General features: G+C 36.4%; 1 protein-coding gene across 3 annotated transcripts in view; it reads right to left on the reverse strand.

The window, feature by feature from the left end:
* Nucleotides 1-854: 854 nt before the first annotated feature.
* Nucleotides 855-24,918, reverse strand: part of LOC101548063 (pancreatic alpha-amylase) — a 39,919-nt gene continuing 15,855 nt past the window's right edge. For 2 of the 3 annotated variants that reach the window (XM_055145461.1, XM_055145462.1), the window contains exons 2-12: nucleotides 16,600-16,673; nucleotides 10,164-10,377; nucleotides 9,648-9,794; nucleotides 8,291-8,488; nucleotides 7,672-7,902; nucleotides 5,944-6,077; nucleotides 5,101-5,223; nucleotides 4,908-5,007; nucleotides 3,574-3,692; nucleotides 3,351-3,476; nucleotides 855-1,073 (exon numbers count right to left, since the gene is read on the reverse strand). In XM_055145461.1, the coding sequence (XP_055001436.1) occupies nucleotides 884-1,073; nucleotides 3,351-3,476; nucleotides 3,574-3,692; nucleotides 4,908-5,007; nucleotides 5,101-5,223; nucleotides 5,944-6,077; nucleotides 7,672-7,902; nucleotides 8,291-8,488; nucleotides 9,648-9,794; nucleotides 10,164-10,331 (1,536 nt within the window). In that variant the 5' untranslated portion in view covers nucleotides 10,332-10,377; nucleotides 16,600-16,673 and the 3' untranslated portion in view covers nucleotides 855-883. The remainder of the gene's footprint in view (nucleotides 1,074-3,350; nucleotides 3,477-3,573; nucleotides 3,693-4,907; nucleotides 5,008-5,100; nucleotides 5,224-5,943; nucleotides 6,078-7,671; nucleotides 7,903-8,290; nucleotides 8,489-9,647; nucleotides 9,795-10,163; nucleotides 10,378-16,599; nucleotides 16,674-24,918) is intronic. The other variant, XM_004614667.3, reaches the window with a different exon arrangement.

Consider the following 24,918-nt stretch of genomic DNA (forward strand, 5'->3'; position numbering starts at 1 on the left):
ACTGGTTCAGTCCTTTTGGAAAACAATATGGATGATTCTCAAAAAATAAGAAATTGAGCTCTCATTTGACCCAGCAATACCACTGCTGGGAATATATCCCAGAGAAGCAAAAAAGTATAGTGAAATGACATCTACACTTATATGTTCATCGCCGCACTATTTACAATAGCCAGAATCTGGAAAAATCCCGAGTGCCCTAGAACAGATGACTGGTTGAAGAAACTTTGGTACATCTATACAATGGAATACGATGCAGCTGTTAGAAAAAATGAGGTCATGAACTTTGCATATAAGTAAATCATCATGAAAGTATCATGCTAAGTGAAATGAGTCAGAAAGAGAGAGACAGACATAGAAAGATTGCACTCATCTGTGGAATATAGAATAACAGAGTATGGGACTAACACCCAAGAATTATAGAAATAAGTACCAGGAGGTTGACTCCATGGCGTGTAAGCTGGCCTCACATTCTGGGGAGAGGGCAGCTCAAATAGAGAAGGGAATACCAAGTAAAATGTTATTTTAGGCCATGAGGGGGTAGGGTGATGCATGCTGAATGTAGACTAGAGACTGAACACAATGGCCACTCAAAACCTTTATTACAAACCGCAAAACCTAAGTAGAGAGAGAGAACAAAAGTGGCAGGGTGGGGTGGGGGAGATGGGATTGGGGGGGTGGGAGGGATCCTGGGTTTATTTGTGGTGGAGAATGGGCACTGGTGAAGGGATGGGTTCTCAAACTTTGTATGAGGGAAACATGACCATGAAAATGTATAAATCTGTAACTGTACCCTCACCGTGATTCACAAATTAAAAAATAAATTAATTAAATTAAAAAAGGACACTTGGTTATTTCTCTGCATATATGCTTTTAATTAAAATTTTTACAATTTAGATTCAGCATGAATTGCAATAAATGGATCTTCAGCTGTGTTACTAATGGAAAAGTGAGCGTTACCATCACCGGAAACATAGATCTTAATTCCAGTACACTTGTCACCAATTTTATCTCCAGAAATAACATCACAGTATGTTCCAGCAGGAAGACCAGTTTGCAAAGTCAGAGACAAAGGCCTGCAAAATAAAATATTAAATTAATTTGCAGTATACACAATTAAAAACAAGATGAGAGCCTGTCTCTGAAACAGCTTAACTTCGTGCTTTGTTGAAATGAGGGTCTTAGTAAAAAAAAATAATAGCTCAGAAGGGCTGTAGTTTCTGCTTTGCATGCTGAAGTCCAGATCCCTGGTACCACATGGCCTTTCCACAGACATCAGCATATAGCCCTTAACCTCTGAGCATCGTTGGGTAATGCTCAAACTCAGCACCTCTCAGCACTAGCAGCATCTCCAGACCCTAGCAGTGGACTCTCAGGCTCGCGCTGTTTGTCCAAGTATCTCTGGGAATAAACTCAGGTCCCAGTGACACTGAGAAGCCTGCCATCAGTACTCCTTAATCAATCCTAAATATAACAGAAAAATTAAGTTCTGAATAGTTGGTAAAGATGTGAGTGAATTGCCATCTTAGAGGTTTTTTTATTTGTTCTTAGTAAACACAAAATTCTAAATCTGTTCTCATTTTAACTTAAAATGCTGGGGCTGAAGCGATAGCACAGCAGGTAGGGTGTTTGCCTTACACGCGGCTGACCGGGTTCGATTCCCAGAATCCCATTTGGTCTCCCAAGCACCGCCAGGAATAATTCCTGAGTGCATAAGCCAGGAATAATCCCTGTGCATTGCCAGGTGTGACCCAAAAAGGAAAGAGAAAGAAAGAAAGAAAGAAAGAAAGAAAGAAAGAAAGAAAGAAAGAAAGAAAGAAAGAAAGAAAGAAAGAAAGAAAGAAAGAAAGAAAGAAAGAGAGAGAGAGAGAGAAATAAAGGAAGGAAGAAAGAAAGAAAGAAAGAAAGAAAGAAAGAAAGAAAGAAAGAAAGAAAGAAAGAAAGAAAGAAAGAAAGAAAGAAAGAAAGAGAGAGAGAGAGAAAGGAAAAAAGGAAGAAGGAAGGAAGGAAGGAAGGAAGGAAGGAAGGAAGGAAGGAAGGAAGGAAGGAAGGAAGGAAGGAAGGAAGGAAGTGCTCTCGGTTTCTTTAGGTTCTCTCATCTACAAAAAAACAAATTTTAAGAAACTTGCTATGAATTATTTTGGAAAGAAATACATTTTTTAAATACATTTTAAATTTCTTTCACATCAATAAATTTTTCTTTATGCTGGAATGTAGAAGCACGATTGAAAGACTCTTAGTCTGTCATTGAAGTTGTTAGTAAAGAGATTTTCACAAGCTGTCTATGAAGAAATCAATATATTAGAGATTGCATACTAGTTTATGCAACTGTATACACCTTTGTGTTTTAGTGATATATAGAGAAAAGCATGGCAGAGCCTGGCAAGTTACCCGTGGTGCATTCGATATGCCAAAAAACAGTAACAATAGGTCTCATTCCCTTGACCCTGAAAGAGCCTACAATCATGGGGAGAGACGAGTAAGGAGAGGCTGCTAAAATCTAAGGGCTGGGAGGAATAGAGACGCTACTGGTGCCTGCTCAAGTAAATTGACGAGCAGTGGGAAGACAGTGATACAGTGATAGAGAAAACCAATAAGGGCTAAATCTCAAAACTAAAGCTCAATACTAAATCTCAAAAATCTTCTGAGGCAAATCATTGGCTCTAAGAAGAATATACTTGATTCATATGCTTTAAATAAATGTTATCTATAGAAGACAGGGAAGTGAAAGAAGACCAAAGAACCAAATAAGGGGCTGGAGTGATAGCAAAGCGGGTAGGGTATTTGCCTTGCATGCGGTTGACCCGGATTCAATTCCCAGCATCCCATATGGTTTCCTGAGCACTTCCAGGAGCAATTCCTGAGTGCAGAGCCAGGAGTAACCCCTGTGCATTTCCAGGTGTGACCAAAAATGAAAAAAATAATAATAATAAAAGATAAAAGAGGAAAAACAAGTAGGGGAAAATGTATTTCAGTACTCACAAAGTATTGTTTCACTGTCTTAAAATAAGAGACCTGCAAGATATGTTTCTTTAGTAAATTCACAACCTTCCTAGAAAAATTGTGTGTATTTTGTCTGAGGTTTGTATGTGTGCATATACATATCCACATGATATGCAGAGATGCAAAAACATCATCCTACCTAGAGCAAAAGCCTTATAAAGAAGAATTAAAACTAAAAAGAGTCATAGCCATTTTTCTTCTGGTCCTTTTCTGTCTTTTAAATTACTTCTTAATCCATAGGTTAAAGACATTTTCAGATTTAAAAAAAAGAAAATGAGAAAAAAGAAGAAAAATGACAGGTCAAGAACATAATGGTACAAGACATTATTTCTACTATAACATCTACTTACCAGTCATCATTATTAAAAACAATGAATCCTTTATTTCCTCTTCCAAAAGCGACTTGGTTGCTACCATTATCCCACCAATTTGTAAAAGGCTGGCCATCAACTACATTACGGAACATAACCATGTTCCTAGAAACAAAATATCATAGAAAAATTCTTTAGTAGTTTAAAATACTATGTTAAGAGAGCTTATTATTAGAAGATATCACTCAATAAGTGTCCTCACCTTATTTGACGCCATCTGTGTTCACAGACCCAGTCGTTGCCACATGTAGTGTCTGGATTAATGGTAACTGCCTTAATTACTCCATTGTCATTAGGTGGTCCAACCCAGTCATTGATATCCTGGATTTTTTAAAAAATGAATTATAAAATCTCAGAGTTTTGCATTACATGGATTTGCTTCTTTCTTCTTTAGTATGTTAAATTCTGTGTCCTACAATTTATGTCTCTTCAGGGTCATTAATCTAAAGTCTAACTCCTTCTGTAATTTTATTGCCAATTCACCAGTATCTTTGCTTAAACTTCTTCCTCTAGTGCTACACTTCAAATTAGGGTAAAGATTTTTTTTGGGGGGGGGGTGAAGATTTTTTTTACCATCTCTATTCTCAAGGAATTTAAGAGCTTCTTATCATAACTGAATCAGCATAATTGAACCATCAATGGCTTTAGTGTTGGATTAAAACAAAGACTCATTTACCATAACCTAAAAATACCTTTGCCAATCAACATCATTTCTCTATATCTCATGTACCCACTTCCTTTCATAAATGAGGGGGCTGGGGGAAGGTGGGCTCATTCTCTACTTAGAGTCTAGCCCAATTCTGGACCTGAGATGTGTATTCTCAGCTTTCTCTTCCCTCACATTTATCTAAATGTGAATTTCTTAAAAATAAATGTAATCTTTTTAAATACAATTATTTAATTTCACAAAATAATTAAAATGGACATTTGTATAGTTGATATAAAGTTACAAAACACAAATAAAATGTTTGTTTTTATCACTGTAAATAAAATATTATATTTCTTCACTCTCTTTTGGAAAAACATACTAATAAATGCAATACAGTATTCTTGACTACATGAAAAATTTATAATATTGTGATTTTATGATTGTGACTTTTAAAGGTAGTTACAGAAAAAACACAGATTATGTCTAAGGTTATTAGTGTATGTCTTTGAATAATGCCATGTGAAGAGAGTGGGCATAACTAAGAACCTTTAGCATGCAGAACTCTTGGAAAAGTAGGTATGCTCTGGAGAAAGGGGAAATGGACAAAATATGTTTTGTATATCTTCAAAATGGTAAAACTGTCTAAAACTCAATCTCAATACAATTTTTTAATAAAATAAAAGGAAAATTCTATCCAGGACTACAATTAGTTGCTATAAAGTTGTAGGCTTCTCAAGTTCAAAAGAACTAGTTAAATATACCTGTCATCTCTACTGAAGAGTATTTTCTACCCTAGATAGAAGATTGCAACACATTCATACTTAATACATACTTGATAAGTAATAGAAAAATTAATCGTAATATATAAAGATAACATCACAACTTACTCTTCCATTCTCAAAGTGTCTTGGCCAACGGAAGCTTGACATTACTCTTGTAAATCCATAAGGATGGGCAAGCATAAATCCAACTCCCATTTTGTACAATCTGAAAATTACAAAATGACATCACTATAGAAGAAAGTCATAGTTTAAGTAGTATTAAAAGGTTGGTTTAAAACTGTGAACATTTATTTACTACCTAGAGTCCCAGAATGTAAGAATAGATGCTCCCCCAGCTCCATGTCCTCGCTGATTGTCGTGGTTATCCACAAAGACAAGGGCTCTGTCAGAGGGCATAAAACCCCAGCCTTCTCCCCAGTTCCTATTTAAAAAAATATATGCATATATGTGATTTTACAATAGTAAAATTTGTTACACTAAATGTATAAATTAAATGTATATTTCTTTCAGGATGAAATTCTCAAAACAACTAGCAAACGCTTATTCTGTAGGGGCTTTAGCATAATTAAATACTACAGTGGTATGTATATTATCTATAAATATTCCTCATGCATATATATTTGTGTGAATTTATTGTATTACACTCATATGAAAGGTTTTGTTATATAAAAGTAGTTCTATATATTTCAGCACACTGTAAATTAGATGGAGCTTAGAAGGTCCAATAATTCATATTGTAGTCCCAAGAAGTACAAACTAAACTAAAATAAGGCTTAATATCACACTTTTATAAATAGTTTTGTATTTGAAATTAACTAATTTATACAATATATAAATTCTACAGTATTTGGGACTTTAGAAATCAAAAATCATTTTATTAATAACTTAGAATTATAGATTATATTCAAACAGTCAAATATTACTGTCTTCTAAGAGATTCGTTAAAATTTTTAGATTTTATCTTGGGTTGGTAAACATTAGCTCTTATGGTTAACATTTTAAATATTAAAGATAATTAGCTATGGGCAAATAAAGCATTTGCTATGATTAAGTCCTTGAAAGTTAATAAATTATAAGAAAATAATTATAATGGGAAAATGACTACTCCGAAAAATTTTAAGGGTAAATCATGTTTTATTACCTTAGGTAAGCCATCTTCTCTCCATCCCACTTGCGTAGAACTTTGCCAAGCTTAGCACCATACTTGAATTCTGTCACACGGCCATTTCCAAAGTATTCACTGCTTGAAATTGCCTCACCACCAAGATCAATAACCTAGTAAACAGTAAAGGGAGAATGTCACCTTAAACAAGAACTTTGAAGGATTTTAATCAATCTATTAATTTATACAATGACTGTAAACACTGATATTATAATTTGAAATCCCAAACGGTTTTCATATCACGGTACTTGTTTTTATTCCACCTTTCGTCCCTGGATTTGGGAGCACTCCTTGTGGTGCTCGGGGGCTACTTTCAGATGGGTCTTGAGAAACCATGGGGTGCCAGGTAATTAAACCCAGAGTTGCAACTAAGGATAAGGCTTTTCTTTTATTTTTTTTTCCTCTTTCTTCTCCCTCTTCTCCTTCTACTTCTCCTTCTCCTTTTCCTTCTCCTTCTCCTTCTCCTTCTTCTTTTTTTTTTTTTTTTTTTTTTTTTTTTTGCTTTGGGTCACCCCCAGCTATGTTCAGGGCTTCCTCCTGGTCTGAGCTTAGGGATTCCTTCTGGCAGTGCCGGGAGACAATACACAGTTCCAGGGATCAAATCCAGGTCGAGTTTATGCACCTTACTTGCTGTGCGATCTCTCTGCTCCTTATAATATACATATTTTTAAATGAAGAACTTATATCTGTCAATAACTTCTTCAGTTGTTGATAAACAACTCATTAAATTTTTTAAATAAATCAATGATATAATTATTATCCATTGCTTCATTTAAAAAAGTTGTCAACTCTGTGATGTGATTACTATCTTTTATAATGCTATAATATAGCACTGTCATCCTGTTGCTCATCGATTTGCTCGAGTGGGCACCAGTAACATCTCCATTGTGAGACTTCTTGTTACTGTTTTTGGCATACTGAATACGCCACAGGGAGCTTGCCAGGTTCTGCCACGCAGGCGGGATACTCTCGGTAGCTTGCCAGGCTCTCTGAGAGGGTCAGAGGATTAGAACCCGGGTCGGCCGCGTGCAAGGCAAACGCCCTACTGCTGTGCTATCACTCCAGTCATGCTATAATATATAAACCATAATTCTGTATCATTTTAAAAAATAAAAAAAAGTGGTTGAGAAGATGGGTTACTCGACTAAATAACACAACTAGTACAGATATTATCAATATCTTCATACTAATTTGACAATCATTGCCTTTTATAATGATCTCATATTAGAGATATCTGCAGAAACACAGAAATATCTGCAGCCTAACTAATTATCAGCGCATCCATAAAACCTCTTGTACCGGGGCTGGAGCGATAGCACAGCGGGTAGGGCGTTTGCCTTGCACGCGGCCGACCCGGGTTCTAATCCCAGCATCCCATATGGCCCCCTGAGCACCGCCAGGGGTAATTCCTGAGTCAAGAACCAGGAGTAACCCCTGTGCATCGCCGGGTGTGACCTCCCCCCCAAACCCCCCCCCCAAAAAAAAAACAAAAAAAAAAACCTCTTGTACCAAAAATGAAGTGCTATTGTTGAATAAAAAGTTAAAAAACAGCTTATATAATTTCTGTTCTATAGAAACATGTGCATCATAAATATACAGAAACCGTCTTTTATTAAAGTTGCTGCTTAATTTAATGAAGTCACTACTATTATTTATATGCACATATGCATATGTCATTTACACACACAGACAAATATAGAGATGTACCTCTTGGTAAATGAAAGGTTTACTTCCTTCGGCAAACCACCTTGTATTTAGATTATGCAGTTTATCCAACACTGCTTTCATGTCTCCAGGCCACATATGCTTAGAAGCATCAATCCTGAACCCAGCTACACCGATATCAATGAGATGATTCAGATATTCAGCAACTTTGGAACGCACATAGTCTTTCTCCAGTGCAAGATCAAGAAGACCAACCAGACGGCAATCTCTGACCTATTGAGATAAAAATTATGTGATATATATATGCACATATACACATATATATGAAACATCATCTTTATCTGAGAATCCATTTAATCATTCATTAATAGGTCTTTCTAGTCTTCTTTACATTGATATACCTTTGAAATTTTCTGAGCATAAATATGTAGAGCGTAGGAAATAAGTAGATATGCTCCTTAATGAATTGGGAAAACATTTTTTAAATTTATGGGAGTTTTATCTTTAAAGTCAAACTACAAATTAGGTTCTCCTAAGAAATCACAAGTAGTCTTTAGAATAAAGATCAATAAGTGACATTATGAATAATGATATCAATAGCTCTTTGTATAGGTTGCTGGGGGGTTATTATTATCATCATCATCATTATTATTATTATTACCTGATGCGCATCATTATAGCTCTCAATGTCTCCACTTCCAGTTCTACATTTGCCATCGTTAAAGTCCCAACCAGAGTACGGGACAGCGGGAAAATCTCTGCTTCCAGGGTTGAAGTAGCTGCCACAAGTACTGCTAGTTCCTGCGGCCACACCATTGCCACACATATGATTAATCACAGCATCTACATAAATATGAACCTGAAAGGCAACGTTTATATTTGAGTTTGCCTTAGGGAGAAGCAGAAATCTATAAAATTATTGGTTATTGCTCACAGCATTGCTTACACTTTACAATACTTCCTGGTTATTTTACACTTACCTTCCTTAGACAATCAGAAGTCAAAGGTGAAAAATAAAATCAATATGAAATGAAGACCTCTATGTATTTTAATCACTTTATCAATATCTACTTATGTGATAAACCAAATAAAAATACCGCTATAGCTATGAAAAAAAGCCTTTAATAATCAGTTGAGATGGATTCAATATTAATATTTTTCCTTTTTAAAAAATATTTATTTGGTTTTTGAATCACACCCACTTGTTCAGGGGTTACTTCCAGCTCTGCAATCAGGGATTAATCTTGGCAGAATCGGGGTACCATATGGGGTGACAGGGATGGAACCCAGGTCAGCTGCATGCAGGAAGCACCATTACCTGCTAAACTATCTCTAGGGCCCTGATACTTTTCCGTTTTTGTTTCCCCTTGGGAAATTTTTGGCCACCAGTAGTGTTCAGGACATTCTTTGGCTCTGTGCTCAAGAACTGCTCCTGGTGGTGCTCAGGGGACCAGGCAGTGGGATAGAACCCGAGACTTCTGTTGGCAAAGCGTGTACAATCAACCAATTGAGCTGTCACTCCAACCCAAAGTTATTTCTTTAAAAACTTTCTATGGGTCATCCTAAGAAATAAATAGCCATCATCAACTATCTGCTTAGCATTTGTGGAGAGAAAAATATTCTTTTACGGTCTTCTTCTCCGAAGAGAATTTAACTGCATTTAAAAAACCTATTGGGAGAAGACCCAGAAATTTGAGGCTGAGGCCAAAGTATAAAAGTGACAGCAAATGTTATAACTAGAATTTCTATTTCCTAACTTGGAATCTATTACTTGAAGAGAGGTTAAAGTTTGCTGTATTTCTTGAGAAGTAAATTTAGGTTTAAACTTCGATTCATCTTTTTCAGTATATAAATGCACATATGCTAAGGTTCACAAAAGTTAAAGAAATAACTAAGTTTCTTATAGCTAAATAATGAAGTAAAAAAATTAAGCATAAAAGTCTTGCTATAGAGCAAGAAATAGGAAAGAAAAATTATTTTACTGTAGCATATCTTCAGAGTAACTTGAATTCACTTACACCAACGTTGTTACATCTAGTCACCATGTCTCTGAATTCATCTTCATTTCCAGACCTTGTGCATAATTTGTAGCTAATTGGCTGGTATCTTTCCCACCAAGGTCTTGAAGGATTATTAATAATAACATTTTCATTGGGTGGAGAGATCTAGAAATAAAAGTCTCAATAATTACCATAATTATTATATTCTTCATGTCAATGAATATTCTAAAAACTAATAATAATTAAAATTATTTCTGAATCTTTATATATGACTTCTGCAACTACCTAAAATAGTAATAGCACTTTAACTACACCTATAATATTTTATAAAGCAAACTATAAAGTCACTAATAGTACTCGTTTTTTCTCCCACAGAAAAAAAGTTTTAACACTTTTATAGTATTTCTTTGTTAAGTAAAATTTGGTTCCGGCTTCTTAGACACAGTTCATGCCAGTTACTCTATTCTGAGAGCTCGGTAGCTTATACTACACATGTAGTTTATAGTCTGTAGCATATCCTACAGTGAGACTCACCTGAACCCCTCCAAACCCTTTGGGGCCTAAATATCGCTCGCATTCAAGAGCAATATCAACCCAGCGCCACTCAAACAGATGGACAATAGCTGTCCTCCCAGGCTTGGTGTGAGGGTCATACTGGGCCACGCAGAGCCCAGCAAATGCTAGCAGCAAAAGGAACTTCATTTTGCCTTGAAGTTGTCGATATTTTCTTCATCAACTATTTATATTCCTGTAAGAAGCATGTTTACCAAGTAAGTGTTAGCATGAATAAATATTTGATTCATAAACCATGAATTCGTAATCTGTAAAAGATTACAAATAATGATAGTTAGCAGGTGAGAAACATCCATAAATCTCCCAGGAAGAGTCCAAATAACTCTTTTAATCTTAAAAAAGTAACAGTTCCTCATTGAGGGAATATTAACTTTCTGAACATCTGGTATTTTATGTATAAATACATAAACTTCTTAAACACACATTATTTAATAAGGATTAGATTTTAACTCTGAAGTCCTTCAATGATAAAATAAAATGATAACAAGTCAACCAAATTCATCATCCAAGTATTGTCTAGACTACCTAGACTATTTGAAATATTTGCAATGTTTCAAAAAGAAACTAGATACTCAATTATGTTTTAAGCCCCAAACAAAATTTTGACTATTTAGATTCCTACATTATGATCTCAGAAAGCATTTCAATGTTGAATGACCATGATTTGATGAAACACAACTTTTCCCATCCATTAAATCATGGCTCATGCAATGACTACAATGGTAGCACTATTTTATTCTTTCCTCATTGTCAACTATCTTCTGTATCTGATAAGATACTCAATTTATGAGTGTTTCATGTAAGAGTCAATAAGTTTATTTTATCACATATGAATTGGGGATGGGCAGAAACATGTTGCTGATAACATTTAACCCTTTAATTACTAAATGAATCTAGCATTAATTTTATTTAATTTTAATAAATTAAATAATTTTAAATTTTATTTAATTTTAATAAATTAGCATTTATTTTAATTAATTAATTAAAATACAAGAATTTTATTTTCATATGACTTTCCAAGCACTTTATTTCTCTGATTTCTTTCAATCACCTCCATTCATTCAAACTACCTTCCATATATTTTTATGTTCATCATTCTGGCCAAGTGTCTCCTAATTTCATATATAATATTCCCAGAGCCTAGGTGGTACTTGGGAATCATCAGGGTCGCATCTGCTGGTCTTTTGGGATCATGCAGCACTATGTTTCCAGCTTAGGATCTGCAAATGCTGGGCTTTAGCTATCCCCTTACCCCCTTACTACTTTTTTAAGAAATATAAAGTCTCATAAATTTTTTATACAGTTTACTTTAATCTTAGGGAACATTATCAGCACATGAAGGAATTAAAGCTCAAGGACACTGAATAAATTGTTCAGGCACATATGGTAAGTAGAAAACCTAGAATTTGACAGTAAGTTCTACTTCAAGTTAACATTCTCCCTACCATATCGATGTTTTTCATAGAAATCTAGTCTTATAATGTTCAATGCAAAAGCCAAGAGAAGATTTAGCTATTGAGTATCTGAAATATCAATCTGAACAGAGGTATGTTACAAGTATAAAATAAAATTCAAATTCGGAATCACAACAGAAAATAACAAAACATTTTAAGCTTTTTACGTGCCTGAAAAATATTCTGTGATAATTAGGCTAAGTAAAATGCACAAATAAAATGCATTAACATAAATTTCCTGTTTTTATTTATTATTACTACTTTCCTATCTTTTAATATGATAAACATTTGAAAATTATGTGATTTCCACTAAACTTCCATTGAACAAAACCATTTAAAGATAATGTTAAACCAGAAAGGAATGCATTCACACAAATACTAATTCAACTACTAACAATAAAATAAAGTATATGACCACTCTGTCTAGAGAGATAAGAAAAATGCCTTGAGATTTAATTGATAGGAAGAATCACTTGTGAAATAAGAACCTAGGGTAGGATAAAATTAATTTAATGGTTTTAATTTTGAATTTAATATGTAAGAGAAAAAGTAAGTTTTAAATAATAAAACTAGTAAATGTGGAGACTGGGCAACAAAAATAAATTAATATAGTTTTGTAAAACATTAAGTCTGTTATTTTCCTATTAAAAATAGGAAAATTCTATTGGGGTCTCCTGAAGTCTTTTTTTTTACCTAAAGTCTACTTTCTTTTGGGGCCAAAGTGATAGTACAGAGTGAGGGTGATTATCTTGCATGGGGTCAACCCCTGGCATCCCATATGATTCCTGAGCACTGTCAGAAGTCATTCCTGAGTGCATAGCCAGGAGTAAGCCCTGAGCAATGCCCAGTATGCCCCCCTCCACAAATAAATAAATAAATAAATAAATAAAGGTCTACTTTATGAGAGCTATAAGAAGCAAAGTTTTTTTTTTATTTTTAATTTGTTCATTAGTTTTTAAACAACTCAGTAAGATAATTAGGGCTTTGGGAATGTCTCAAATGTATTGGAAGGCAAGGAGAGAGAAAAATCTATTAAAATATGACCAGTAGCAAAAGTAGTGATGAAAATACGAACTAGAATTATAGCAATGAGAAAGAAAATTAGGAGACTATTATGCATGCTTATAATGATATATAATAAACATATAATAAATTACACTTGCATTTATTAGGAAACATAAAACCATGCCTTTGTGATGACTTCTACATAGACTACGGGATAATATTATATGCTTATAATTGGCATGTAACAAACATCCAGAAGTTTGATTTCACTTGACAACAGATCTTGCTCTCTTAGAACTGAGCATTTTGTTGTAAGGACAACTGGAATCAAAGATCACATGGAAAGATTTACTAGTCCCTAGACATTTTAACCCTGCGTGCGCATTGATCTACCCACGATTTGTGCTTGAATTTTCGTTTCAGGGCTATTTCAGCAGAAGAATCATCCAACTGCAGAATTATGAAACACAAAAAGTTCATTTTATTCAGCAGTATTTAGCTGTTACAAAAAGGAAAGATATAATTAATGTGTCAGGATCTGATTCTACAGCAAAATTATAGCCAATCACCTACAGGGAAATAAGAGAAAAATAAGAGTTAAGTGTTATTCCCTGATTTTAAGTTAAACAGAAGGAAAAATACATTATTGTTCATAGTTTATTGTCATTTAAAAGCTAATAGGGGGATATACTGATTTAGGTATAAAAGCCCTTAGATATAAAGAGAGATTTTGGAATTTCTAACATAGCGAGAATCATTTCAGAAATCTCATACGAAAGTATTTACTAAGTGTGTTAGTAGTGATAGATAGCACAGTGTGTAGGGCATTTGCCTTGCATGCGGCTGACCAGGGTTCGATTCCTCTGTCCCTCTTGGAGAGCTCGGCAAGCTACCGAGAGTATTCTGCCTGCACGGCAGAGCCTGACAAGCTCCCTATGGCGTATCCAATATGCCAAAAACAGTAACAAGTCTCACAATGGAGACATTACCGGTGCCCGCTCGAGCAAATCAATGCACAAAGGGACAACAATACTACAGTGCTACAGTTAGTACATGTATTCAGAAAAGATGCTTTCCGAATGCAACCCATATGTATGCACGGTCCAGATACTGCATACTGAATAGATTATCAAGCTTGGAGAGTTAGTTCCTTGAAAACTGAAAGATTTTTGTAAGAGGATGAGCAATTTTGAGTAAGCCACTAGGCTGTATGATGAGATGTAGAGAAAGGAGGTGAATTCAAAGTAGGTAGTTTACCTTCAAACAGATTATCTTCCAAGTAGGGAGAAGAATTTTATTACTAGCGAAGGTTTTCAAAATAAAGTTGGGAAGCAAAAAACTTCAAAGTGGTTGAAGCTAACTGGATATAAGTAAGTATCAGACAGAGAATACAAAGAAATACTGACTAGGAATGTTATAGGGCTGCTGTTAGAATTGAGAGAAAAATAGGAACTTCATTTGTAACCCCAGTTTCAAATATTAAAAAATGTATTGATTAAGAACATAAGCTGAGGAGTTAGACAGACTAGAGAATAAAGCCTGACATTACCGTTCATCAAGTGTGTGGGCCTAGAAAACAATTCTTCCGAATTTATCCATGAACTGGAAATGGCAGTACACATAGCTTTAAACAGTCATGAGCATTACCAAAATTAACATAAGTTAAGCAGTTAACTGACACAAATCAGAACTCATAATGACTGCTGTAATTTTTTCTATTATAATTTAACTACTATTTAATTTTATTTAACTAATGTTAAGTTTTATTACTTAACTAATATTTAAATTATTTTTTATATTTAACTAAGTTAACAAAGTTCTATAAAATCAGACTTTTGACTATCATTTATTTTACTTGGAGATTCTGCCTTCCCACTCTACCCCTCCAAATTCTGACAATAATTTCTATATCTCAGAGTATTTTTCATAACCCCTAGAAAAACAGTTGGTGATAACAATAAACTAATAATGTTATTACCAGCAATTTTTTCAGTTATTTTCTTAAATCTTTTTAGTTTCTAGGCAATCACATGTTAATTTTTAAATATATTTCCCATCACTTGAATCATCAGTTAACTCTGAAGTTTTAATGTTATAATAATGTTTTTCATAATGCATTTTAGGATGTCATTAAAACTAGGGATCACCTAAAGTATAATTGTGGGGCATACTGGTAGCAGTAATATGGAGATATAAGGACATATAGTAAACATCTAGCAAAGGTTAAGCATTGCTATATACTTATTTAATAATTTTCATCTCAATCTAAAGAGTCATAAACTCCACAGGAGAGACATTGAAAAAGGTAATAATATCTGTATCCTAAGAAGTAAAATATGAAAATGAATTCTTGATATGCTTGGTATTAAAAAACAAAATTTAAAAAGGGGGATTTTAAACATTATATATTTTATTATAATTATGTTAAAATAGTTCTCTTCAGCAAAATGGCACAACTATTACTACTAATTCTCCATTAGCCACATCTCATATTTTGTGGTTTTCTCTACAAAGAGGACATTTGCTTTTATTTCATTACTAATACTTACTAGAGTGTGCCAAATGAAGTGTCTTGAAAAGTAGTTAAGGATATGAAAATGGACATTTGATATTATCCTAACAACAGAGAATTACTCCTGAAAGATACTTAAAAGTGCCACTAAAACATATCCAATATTAAGAATTAGTGTTTTTAAGTATTTTTAAAAAATTATTCAGTATTATATGATGTCATTTTAATATTTACAGTTATGACTGTCGCTCTTGGAGAGCCCAGCAAGCTACCGAGAGTATCTCGCCCACACAGCAGAGCCTGGCAAGCTACCCGTGGCATACTCATTATGCCAAAAACAGTAACAAGTCTCACAATGGAGACATTACTGGTGCCCACTCCAGCTAATAGATGAGCAACAGGACGACAGTGCTTCAGTGCTACAGTGCTACAGAGGAAAAACCCTACTATAAATTCAGAACATAACACAGTGACTACTATAAATTGGATAATTTGGCTCTGAGTTTACCTCACAAGAGAGCCATGCTTTAAATGAAATGAAGGCGCTCTAAATATCATGCAAAAGCAGATAGCTCCTCTATGGCTCTTTTTCTACCAATTTTATCATCACTTACCTGTAGCACTGCAACACTATCATCACCTATATCAGTTAATTACAAATTTCTGTTAGTGTACTTGAAGCAGTTTTTACATCTCAGATCCTTTTTAATTCCTGTGGTAAATTAACCTTAATCAAGAATAGACAGTTTAACCTTTTCTTATTATTTGTAGTATTGTATTAGGTGTCAAAACTCCAACTATTAATAACTTTGTAATTCACTGGCTTTAATAAAATAAAATTTAAAATACTTAATAAAACATTATCCAATTAGATAGAAATATCTCCAAATTATACCTATATTATTTTATCACTTATATTCATCTCAAATTGTTTTTTATTTTCTGATAGAAATATTGTAGATATTAAATATCAATATAGTCCTTAGTTATTAGTAAAAATATAACTGAGAAGGGTAAAAATTTCTCTGAATCTTACCCTGAGTATGTAGTTTTTTCAAAATAGCATTCCGTCACCTATTTCCTTTCTCTCCCCCCCCAAAAAAAAAATTCCACAAAGGATAATGAACTTGGGTTCAGTGTGAGTAATAAGTGAAAGTTAGAAACTGCAAGGAAAATCTGCCTAATCAATTTCTGGAATAAGAGAAACATTTGGAGTCTAGTCTCCTACACATTTGACAAATAGTACATTTTGTGCTGCTAGAAACTGAAACTCGAGTTGTCAACAAGCCTAAAATAGATTGTGAAACTTCGAACTGTATCAAATCACCAAAACATATGACAGAAACCACTTTTTTTTTCAAGACAGAAAAGTGTGGGGTGAAAGGCAAGAATTCTATAACATCAAATAAACATTAAGGTGACTTACCACACTAATTCCTTTGAGTCATCAAATTCTTAGATCCCCGGTTCAATCTTTTCTAGTTTGCTGGTTTGCTTTCTCTTCAATTAGGGGAGAAATAAGCTGGATTTAGAACTTTATAGATTTTCTATAATGGTCTTCCTTTCAATATGTGCTCTTAAAACCCTCTTCGAATTCTTTAAGTCCAGTTTATATGAATGACCCAGTCTGCATTTCAGAATGAAACTGAATTCACTCTCATTCCTGTTTCCAGGCCAAAAGCACGGTCGCTGGTCTCTTGCTCAATTTGCTATCCTGGTCTGTCACCTCTTTCAACTACACTGTGCCACTTCAGTTGTTTACTCTTTTTGCTTTCTATCTCTTTCTACAAAGTCCTCTTGTAGTCGCAACTAGAAATTTTCCCCCCCAGAACTATTCATATAAAACTACAGCAAAAACCCTTTGCTAAAATAACCTGAAAGATAGAGATCAGAATAAGATCATCAAATTAGCTAAGGAAGTTTGATCATTATGCAGTCTTCTGATCAACAAAAAGCAATTTTGAACCCAGGTTTTTGTCATCTACAATGTGAATCTTCTAGTGAAAAAAATTTCTTGTGAGAAAAATTAGAAAGTAGAATATTTAGAGAAAAAGAAGAATGAAACTCTATAGATGACATTTGAATCCTTATTTAGAAAACTCAGGTTACTATTGACATTAGTATGATAAAAATGTAAAATAAATAAATAAATAAATAAAGCCTAACACCTAACATTGTGTCAGTTCCGTTTATTCTTACTTTCATTTCTCAAACATATACAACTGTGTGAGAGAACTATAACACTACCATTTAAAAAGGTGAAAACTGAGGCACTGTAAGTTTAATATAAATTGTCCATAGACAAATGCTAATCAGTATTGAATATGTTTCCCCAAACCAGCCATCCAATTCTCTAGAGAGTACCAAAATAGTACTCAGTTCTGTCAGGCTCTCATTCGATTATTAAAATGAAATAATGTCTGTGAAAATATTATCAGATCTAAAACTTTATGTTCCACTAACAGCATGTTTTTGCAGAAAAAGTAAGGATTGTTATAATACCTCCTAATTTCCAATTTTTCACTCAAAATGAAATTAATTTGTTACCGCTTTTATTCCTAATCTTATAGTTAACTACAATATGGGTGATTGTTCATAAATACTGTGTTGCTGTTTGCAGGTGAAATACTGCCCTGAATTCAGGAGTGCCTGTAATTCAATTTATTTTCCAAATAAAATCTAAGCAGAAATAGCATTTTGTACTTTGGAGACTTTGTGATTCCTGATACATGAAAACATGTATAAAAATGAATTCTTTATGCAATATTTTCAAAGAACTAATAAGGCTTACATTGATGAGATGAAAATGCAAAGTAAATTTGGTTATTGCAAATTAATGAGAACTTTTAGTTTTTACTTTCTGTAACCTAATTTATTCTACCTGATTGATACAACTTAAATTCACTTAAATTCTTTCATTTCCCAGACATCTTATCATCACATCCCTCTACCGCCCAAAGTACCCCCTGCCGCCCCTCCACTCCCAACCACCTTCACATGTCAAAAATCAAGAGATAAATGAACTTGTAAAATGAGAGATGTTAACACTGGCTGTGATTATTATAATAAATTAGTCAAATGAATTCCAGATTTAGTGTTCTAAGTATCACTGTATCACTGTCATTCTGTTGCTCATCGATTTGCTTGAGTGGGCACCAGTAACATCTCCATTGTGAAACTTGTTGTTACTATTTTTGGCATATCTAATATGCCTTGGGTAGCTTGCCAGGCTCTGCTGTGCCGGCAGGATGCTCTCGGTAGCTTGCCAGGCTCCCAGAGAGGGATGGAGGAATCGTACCTGGGTGTAGGGAGCCATCTTACAGAGCTTGGCTCTTATCGTCTAGTCAAGCGGAGGCTGCTTGGGATTCCTGTGATCTTATCATTTCACCACTTGTCTCACTAGCCAACGGCCATGCCTGATCAACATTTTACTATTGTTCCTGTGGGGGTCCAAGCATGCATACCACCCCCTCCCACCAAGAGGTATAAGTATTGTAACTGCTGTGAATAAACTCTCTCTCTCTCCTCCTCCTTCTGGCTCTGCGTCTGTTCATTCGGTTGCGTCCCCTCCTTAGCCCCACGAGGGGTCCTCCCTGCGGGACAGGATGGGACCCCACATCTGGCGCCCAGCGTGGGGCACTAGGGGACCACCGAACGCCCGGTCAAGTTCACGTCGGCCGGCCGACGAATTCACGGAAAAGTGAGTGTCTCTGAGGGTCGCCTCTCTCTTGGCGCACACCCTGGTATGGGACCGGGCTTGAATACAGTCTCGTGTTGAGGACGAGACGGTCACTGGCGGAAAGGCTTGAATTCCCTTGTCTTGTGTGTATGTGTGAGTGATTGTGCAGTCTTGGACGTCCTCGTCCTTGTACTGAGTCTGTGGCTCCACGACTTGGCATCCTTAAGATCCCTTTAAGGTTACGGAGTCCGAGTGGGCTGTCTGCGATTCCACGAGGAACATATGGTCTAGGGTGGTGCTGGTTTAGACACCGGCCGCAAGTCACCTCTCAGGCTGATCCACTATGGCTAAGTTCCTCACCGGCCAGACATGCATCTGAGTGGTTTGTTATGAGTGTCCCCATCCCCCCCGCCCCCTTCTCGTGTCTTTTGTGTTTTCATTTCTGTCGAGTTGGCAGAAACTACCTCCCAGTGTAGATAGTCACTGGTGGAAGGTCGAATCCCTTTGTCCTGTGTCTTCATTTCTGTCGAGTTGGCAGAAACTACCTCCCAGTGTAGACAGTCACTGGTGGAAGGTCGAATCCCTTTGTCCTGTGTCTTCATTTCTGTCGAGTTGGCAGAAACAGCCTACCAGTGAAGCAGTTACTGGCGGAAGGCTTGAACCCCTTTGTCCTGTGTTTTCATTTCTGTCGAGTTGGCAGAAACAGCCTACCAGTGACCCTTTCTTTTCTCTTCTTGCTTTATGGCCTGCTTATTCTCTGTTTCCAAGGCTCCCTCAGTCTGTGGGGATGAGGCCACCCCCATGCACGGAACTGATTCCTCAAATTCTACTACTATAGACTCTGACCATCCTGCTTTCCTACCTGAGCCCTCCCAAGCGGAGGCGCCTCCAAGACTTTACTTGATTTAATAGACTGCTTTTTCTCAATTCCCTTGCATCCTGATGATCACCCCCGCTTTGCCTTTAGTTTGCTAGCTTCTAATTTGAAAGAGCCCAATGTACATAGGAGCAACCCCACTGTCAGGGGGATAAGACCAAAGATAATGTGGACGTCTGTAGGGCAGGTTCAGGAATTTCAGTGTGAATGTGGTGAGTGGGTGCGCACCCTCGTGAAAGAAGGACCGGTCCGAGCGAGTGCAGGAGTGTGCTTTGTGCGTGTGCCTTTAGTGTGTGTGTAACTGTCTCATTATCTTTCTCTTAGTTCTGCTTATTATTATCAGCAGAGAAGGCAGGAAAATGCAAGATCATGTGGTTAAGTGTTTAGTAATATCAGGAAATAAAAGTATATCACTAAGGTAGCTTATCCCCAAATCTGATAAGAAGTCACTAGTTCCCTGCCTCAGAACTAGTCTTGACCAAGAAAGAAAAATGCTAGCATCTGACCACCTTAGGTTTCAACAATTTTGAAAAGGTTTTGCCGGCTTATATCAACAAAAGCGCTTTCTTGACCCATTTTTAACAAGCAGGAAACGGGCTGGTCAGGCAGAGAAACGGGGAGCAATGTTCCCAATCGGCCGACAGGGCTTAACTTTGCCCTGGGAACTTGTTCCTTCCTTTCTCAGTCTATCAGTTTTTTCCTTGCCGTTTCTGAAGGGCCAGATCGATAGATCAACTGCAGATGTGTGCACATGTATGTGTGGTGTTTTTAGTGAACTTATTGTCTGTCTGTTTGTTTGTCTGTCTGTCTCTCTATGTGGAACACTTGAGTGCTGGAGCCAGAGTGAAAATCAGTGGTAAAAATTAGGCCTGGGGAAAACAGGATCATCTCAAAAGATCAGAGTGATATGCAGTTCAGCAATTTAAAGGATCTATGTGATTTTGGAACCTGTTAGACCAGGTTTAAACAAAGATTTCTAATTAGAATGTGGCGCCTACAAGGAAATTGAAATTTTTATTCTAAATTTCTTATTGGAAGAACATTAATAGTTATTAACAGTTGAAATTCTTTTGAATTCCAGTAGCTGTACTATCTAGAAAAAGCTACAGAGCTAGAGCCAGAAAACTAAAAGTGAAATAAGAATTCAGAGAGTGCAAGGCTTTATCTTAAAAGCCTCAGCCAATTTTAATGAGGAATTTAGCTGTTTTTCAAGCAACAGAGGTACAGAAACTCTCAAAATAAACAAAGTTTACTTGTGTTTCCATAAACATTTGACAGTCCAAATGCTTTTCTTTCTATGCTATTATCAAAGTTTGGTTAAAAAAAAAATATATATATATATATATAAATACCCAAAGGGCTTTTTCTGTGTTTGAAAGCATATTTGTATTGTGGAATTGATAAAGTTAGAAAGCTTGTGATTTGAACTAACTAAGGTACGAGAACTATTGAACTTAAGCCAAAGAAGATTTACTCATGTTTCATAAAAATTGATGGTTTAAAGGTCTTATGCTGTTGTGTAAATGTACATATGCATCTATATTGGATTATTAGAATGTGAGCTGAAATAGTTGTGGTTAAAAACAGGTTCGAAGAGTAATGGTTTAGTTAAAATATGTTTTTCTAGAGTTATAAAATTGGTTGCAAAATTTATTCTACAAGTGTTTTATTTGATCTGAGACTCAATAACTAAAATTTCTATTGATACTTAGCAAAGAATTATAATAGATTAATCTCAGGTGTCAGCCTGATAGTCTAAAGCTATAGTATTGGGCCTTGGTTAAAGTTTGAGATGTGGGAACTTTTACTGACTATTGTTAAGTCAGTCTGTCCAGTACATGAAAATGCATGTTATTATTATGATAACTTTATTCATTGCAAAGCTTTGTCACCAGGTATCATACCTAGCTCGGACCATCAGAGAACTTTGTACGCAAGTATGAGATCCTTAATGTTTTATGGTAATCTATGAGTGTTTTAATCTTTATATTTGTGTTTTCCTAGAAATCAGAATTCTAAGATGTCTCCTGGTTAATTTCTAATGTGAAGTGAACTTTTGCCAAGTGAATATATGTTGTAAGAACTTTCTAAACCTTTTTGAATATCTATAGAACTGACAATGCTTTTGAAATGGTATGGCAGAGCAGTTTTGTCGTGTTAAATGAGATAATTGATAATTAGTGTCCAAATTTGGGAAATCATGTCGTACTGAGTTTAGTAAAATAAGAGTTTAAATTTGTGGCACGACTATAAGGAATATAGATGTATGTCTTAAGTCAGAAAGATAATGGATGCAGATATCATCAGTTGGAAAAAGGAAAGTAGTACTGTTAAAGTGAAGTTGATTTTGAAATGGGTTGAAGGAAAGGTACAGGACAGAATGAATATAAAGGAATGTGTAGAAGGTTTGAGGCTGTGTTTGAAGGAAAGAAACTGATCACTGTTTTAAGAAACTCTTTAAATCACATGCAGAATTGTTCTAGTATTTTTTTGGTAGGATCTATGGAAAAGATATTGGATGGATTGTCTGGACTCCTGTTACAGTGCTCTTAGATAATTGAATTCTTCAAAAGTTGCGGGAAATCAAGGGTTTTTCAAATGAGATTAAATGAATTAGACATGCTTAACTGTACACTGGACTCCCAGTACAGTGCTCTTATTAATGGGAAGTCAGCGTTTTCAACATGGGATTGAATGGGTTAAATATGATGTTAAATTGTACACTTTCTCTACAGATTTTAGATTCTTTGGCTAGGAACTATAACAAATGGGTGTGTTGCATCTCACTGTGAGTAAAGTGAAATGTTTTTCTCTTCTTTGTACCTTCGGTATGTTTTTGATGCTTCGTGGCACTATGTTGGTTTGCATAAATCCAGACAAAAGTCTTTCCTCTCTGTAATAGGGTCTACCCCTCATGCAGACAGGAAAATCAATTATGGGACCCCAAAGCCCTCTTTCAGGGAAAGAGTCAAGGGATTGGTCTAAATGACAGGAGCAGGTATTTAACAGGTACTGTTTCAAGTACCTACAAACCTCAGGGAGACCCTAGAGGCCAGTTGGCTTAAGGAAAGAATGGAAATCATCACTGCTATGGAAATGAGGAATCTGGGAATCTGTGTGACTGGCACAATCTGGGCCTACTCAGCATCAAGAAAAACCCTGGAAACCAGGATCTCTCCCAGCCCTGAAAAAGGGAAGGGATGGACTCCTTTCTGCCAGGATGCATCTACGGAAAAGGCCACCTCCAGTTCAACCTGAAAGCTCGAGACCATCCAGTTCATCGTGGGACATTTATGGCCAGGCCTGGGTAACTCTGACGTGCCACATAAGATTAATGCCATTATTGGTGTGCCTCCTGTCTTTAGCCCAACCCCCAGGACTTCTCAGTAAATAATGGGGTACCCCAAAATGGAGAGTTCTCCAATCTTGCTGTGTTTATGCAAAAGAACAAGTCAGATTTGTTAAGCCATCAGGCAAATTTTAAAATGAAGGTGGAGCAGTTATTCTTTTCCATTGTTTTTTATGACAGAAATGGGTATGGCATTATGTTGCTTTGGTTTCTGTTGCTTTAACTCTTAATGTTTCCTAAGACAGCAAACTATTTTGTTCTTACTAGGTCAGAAAGGACCTTCCACATCTCCAGAGTCTAATCATTTCAAAGTGCCATCCCTCAGTCTAATTGATCTGATCTTTTCTTTCAGATAACTTCAGGAACCCAACCAGTTCATTGCCTGGGGCCCACTAAAACTATGGTAGCTTGAGGTTTCACCCCTTGTGCAGGCAGGGTCTGCGCCCCTCTGTCAGCATGAAGCAGCTTCAGAAGATGGATCACCGACCATTTTCCCCTTAAAGATTTAAGGTGGTGAAATCTCTAGGGGGGAATATGATGTAGGCAGGTAGATAGAGAAAGGCCCTTGGCAATGAAACAGATTAACAAAGTCTCTGGGAAGGAGAATCCTGAGACTGACCCACCCTGTGGATACAGAAAACAGACCTGATAAGACTTTCTAAAGAAGACCATCACCACTCCCAACCTCCCTGGTAACCTCCTTAGCAACGGACTTTTACCCGAGAAGAAGCCCCCACGTGGGGGCAGGTTGAAGAGACCAGATAAAAGACACCTTGAACAAAGGAAGCGCTCGCATATGCTGCCTGAGCCCATGTGCTGCTTGTGCCATGTGGCCCAGCACATGTGTCACCCGCATCTCCCCCCTTGAGATGTGTACTTTCATGCTTTCGTGTTTGTGTCACAAGGGATACCAGACAATGCCTCCCCTGACCACATTTAATTTAAAACAAAACAGGGGGAGATGTAGGGAGCCATCTTACAGAGCTTGGCTCTTATCGTCTAGTCAAGCGGAGGCTGCTTGGGATTCCTGTGATCTTATCATTTCACCACTTGTCTCACTAGCCAACGGCCATGCCTGATCAACATTTTACTATTGTTCCTGTGGGGGTCCAAGCATGCATACCACCCCCTCCCACCAAGAGGTATAAGTATTGTAACTGCTGTGAATAAACTCTCTCTCTCTCCTCCTCCTTCTGGCTCTGCGTCTGTTCATTCGGTTGCGTCCCCTCCTTAGCCCCACGAGGGGTCCTCCCTGCGGGACAGGATGGGACCCCACACCTGGGTCGGCTGAGTGCAAGGCAAACCCCCTACTTGCTGTGCTATCGCTCCAGCCATGTTCTAAGTAATCAGTATAGTTTAATAAAAATGTATTTCAAAGTAAGGCCCAAGTATGAGGGTTCCAGAACTAAATCTCCAGGCCGCATGGTGGCAGAGGACGCGGGCTGTCCCTCCCTGGGTCCCCAGCCACCCAGTAGACTGGTTGTCATGCCCACAATTTGCCTCCTGGTGTCATTTTAGCGCACCAGCAGCCCTGGCCCAGAGAATCCCAATTGAATCTCAAAATGGATTAGTAGCATACAGAGATGTCTCTGGAACCCAACCATTTACAATCTAGACATTTTTTTAGATTGTAAAACAATCTTAAAATTGTTTTACATAACTGCAGCCGCACAAGATCTCATGATATTAAAATTGAACAATGGAAAATAAATTATCTAGCATCTGCCCCTGGCAGGCAGGCTTGAATGTTGATGGGAAAATTCAAGGAAAACATAATGCCCAAAATTAGAGAGTACTGGGGAAATTGTCTGCCATAGAGGCAAGATGAGGACTGGGATGT

The sequence above is a fragment of the Sorex araneus genome, chromosome 8 (genome assembly GCF_027595985.1).
Source record: "Sorex araneus isolate mSorAra2 chromosome 8, mSorAra2.pri, whole genome shotgun sequence".
In the NCBI taxonomy this organism is placed as follows: Eukaryota; Metazoa; Chordata; class Mammalia; order Eulipotyphla; family Soricidae; genus Sorex; species Sorex araneus.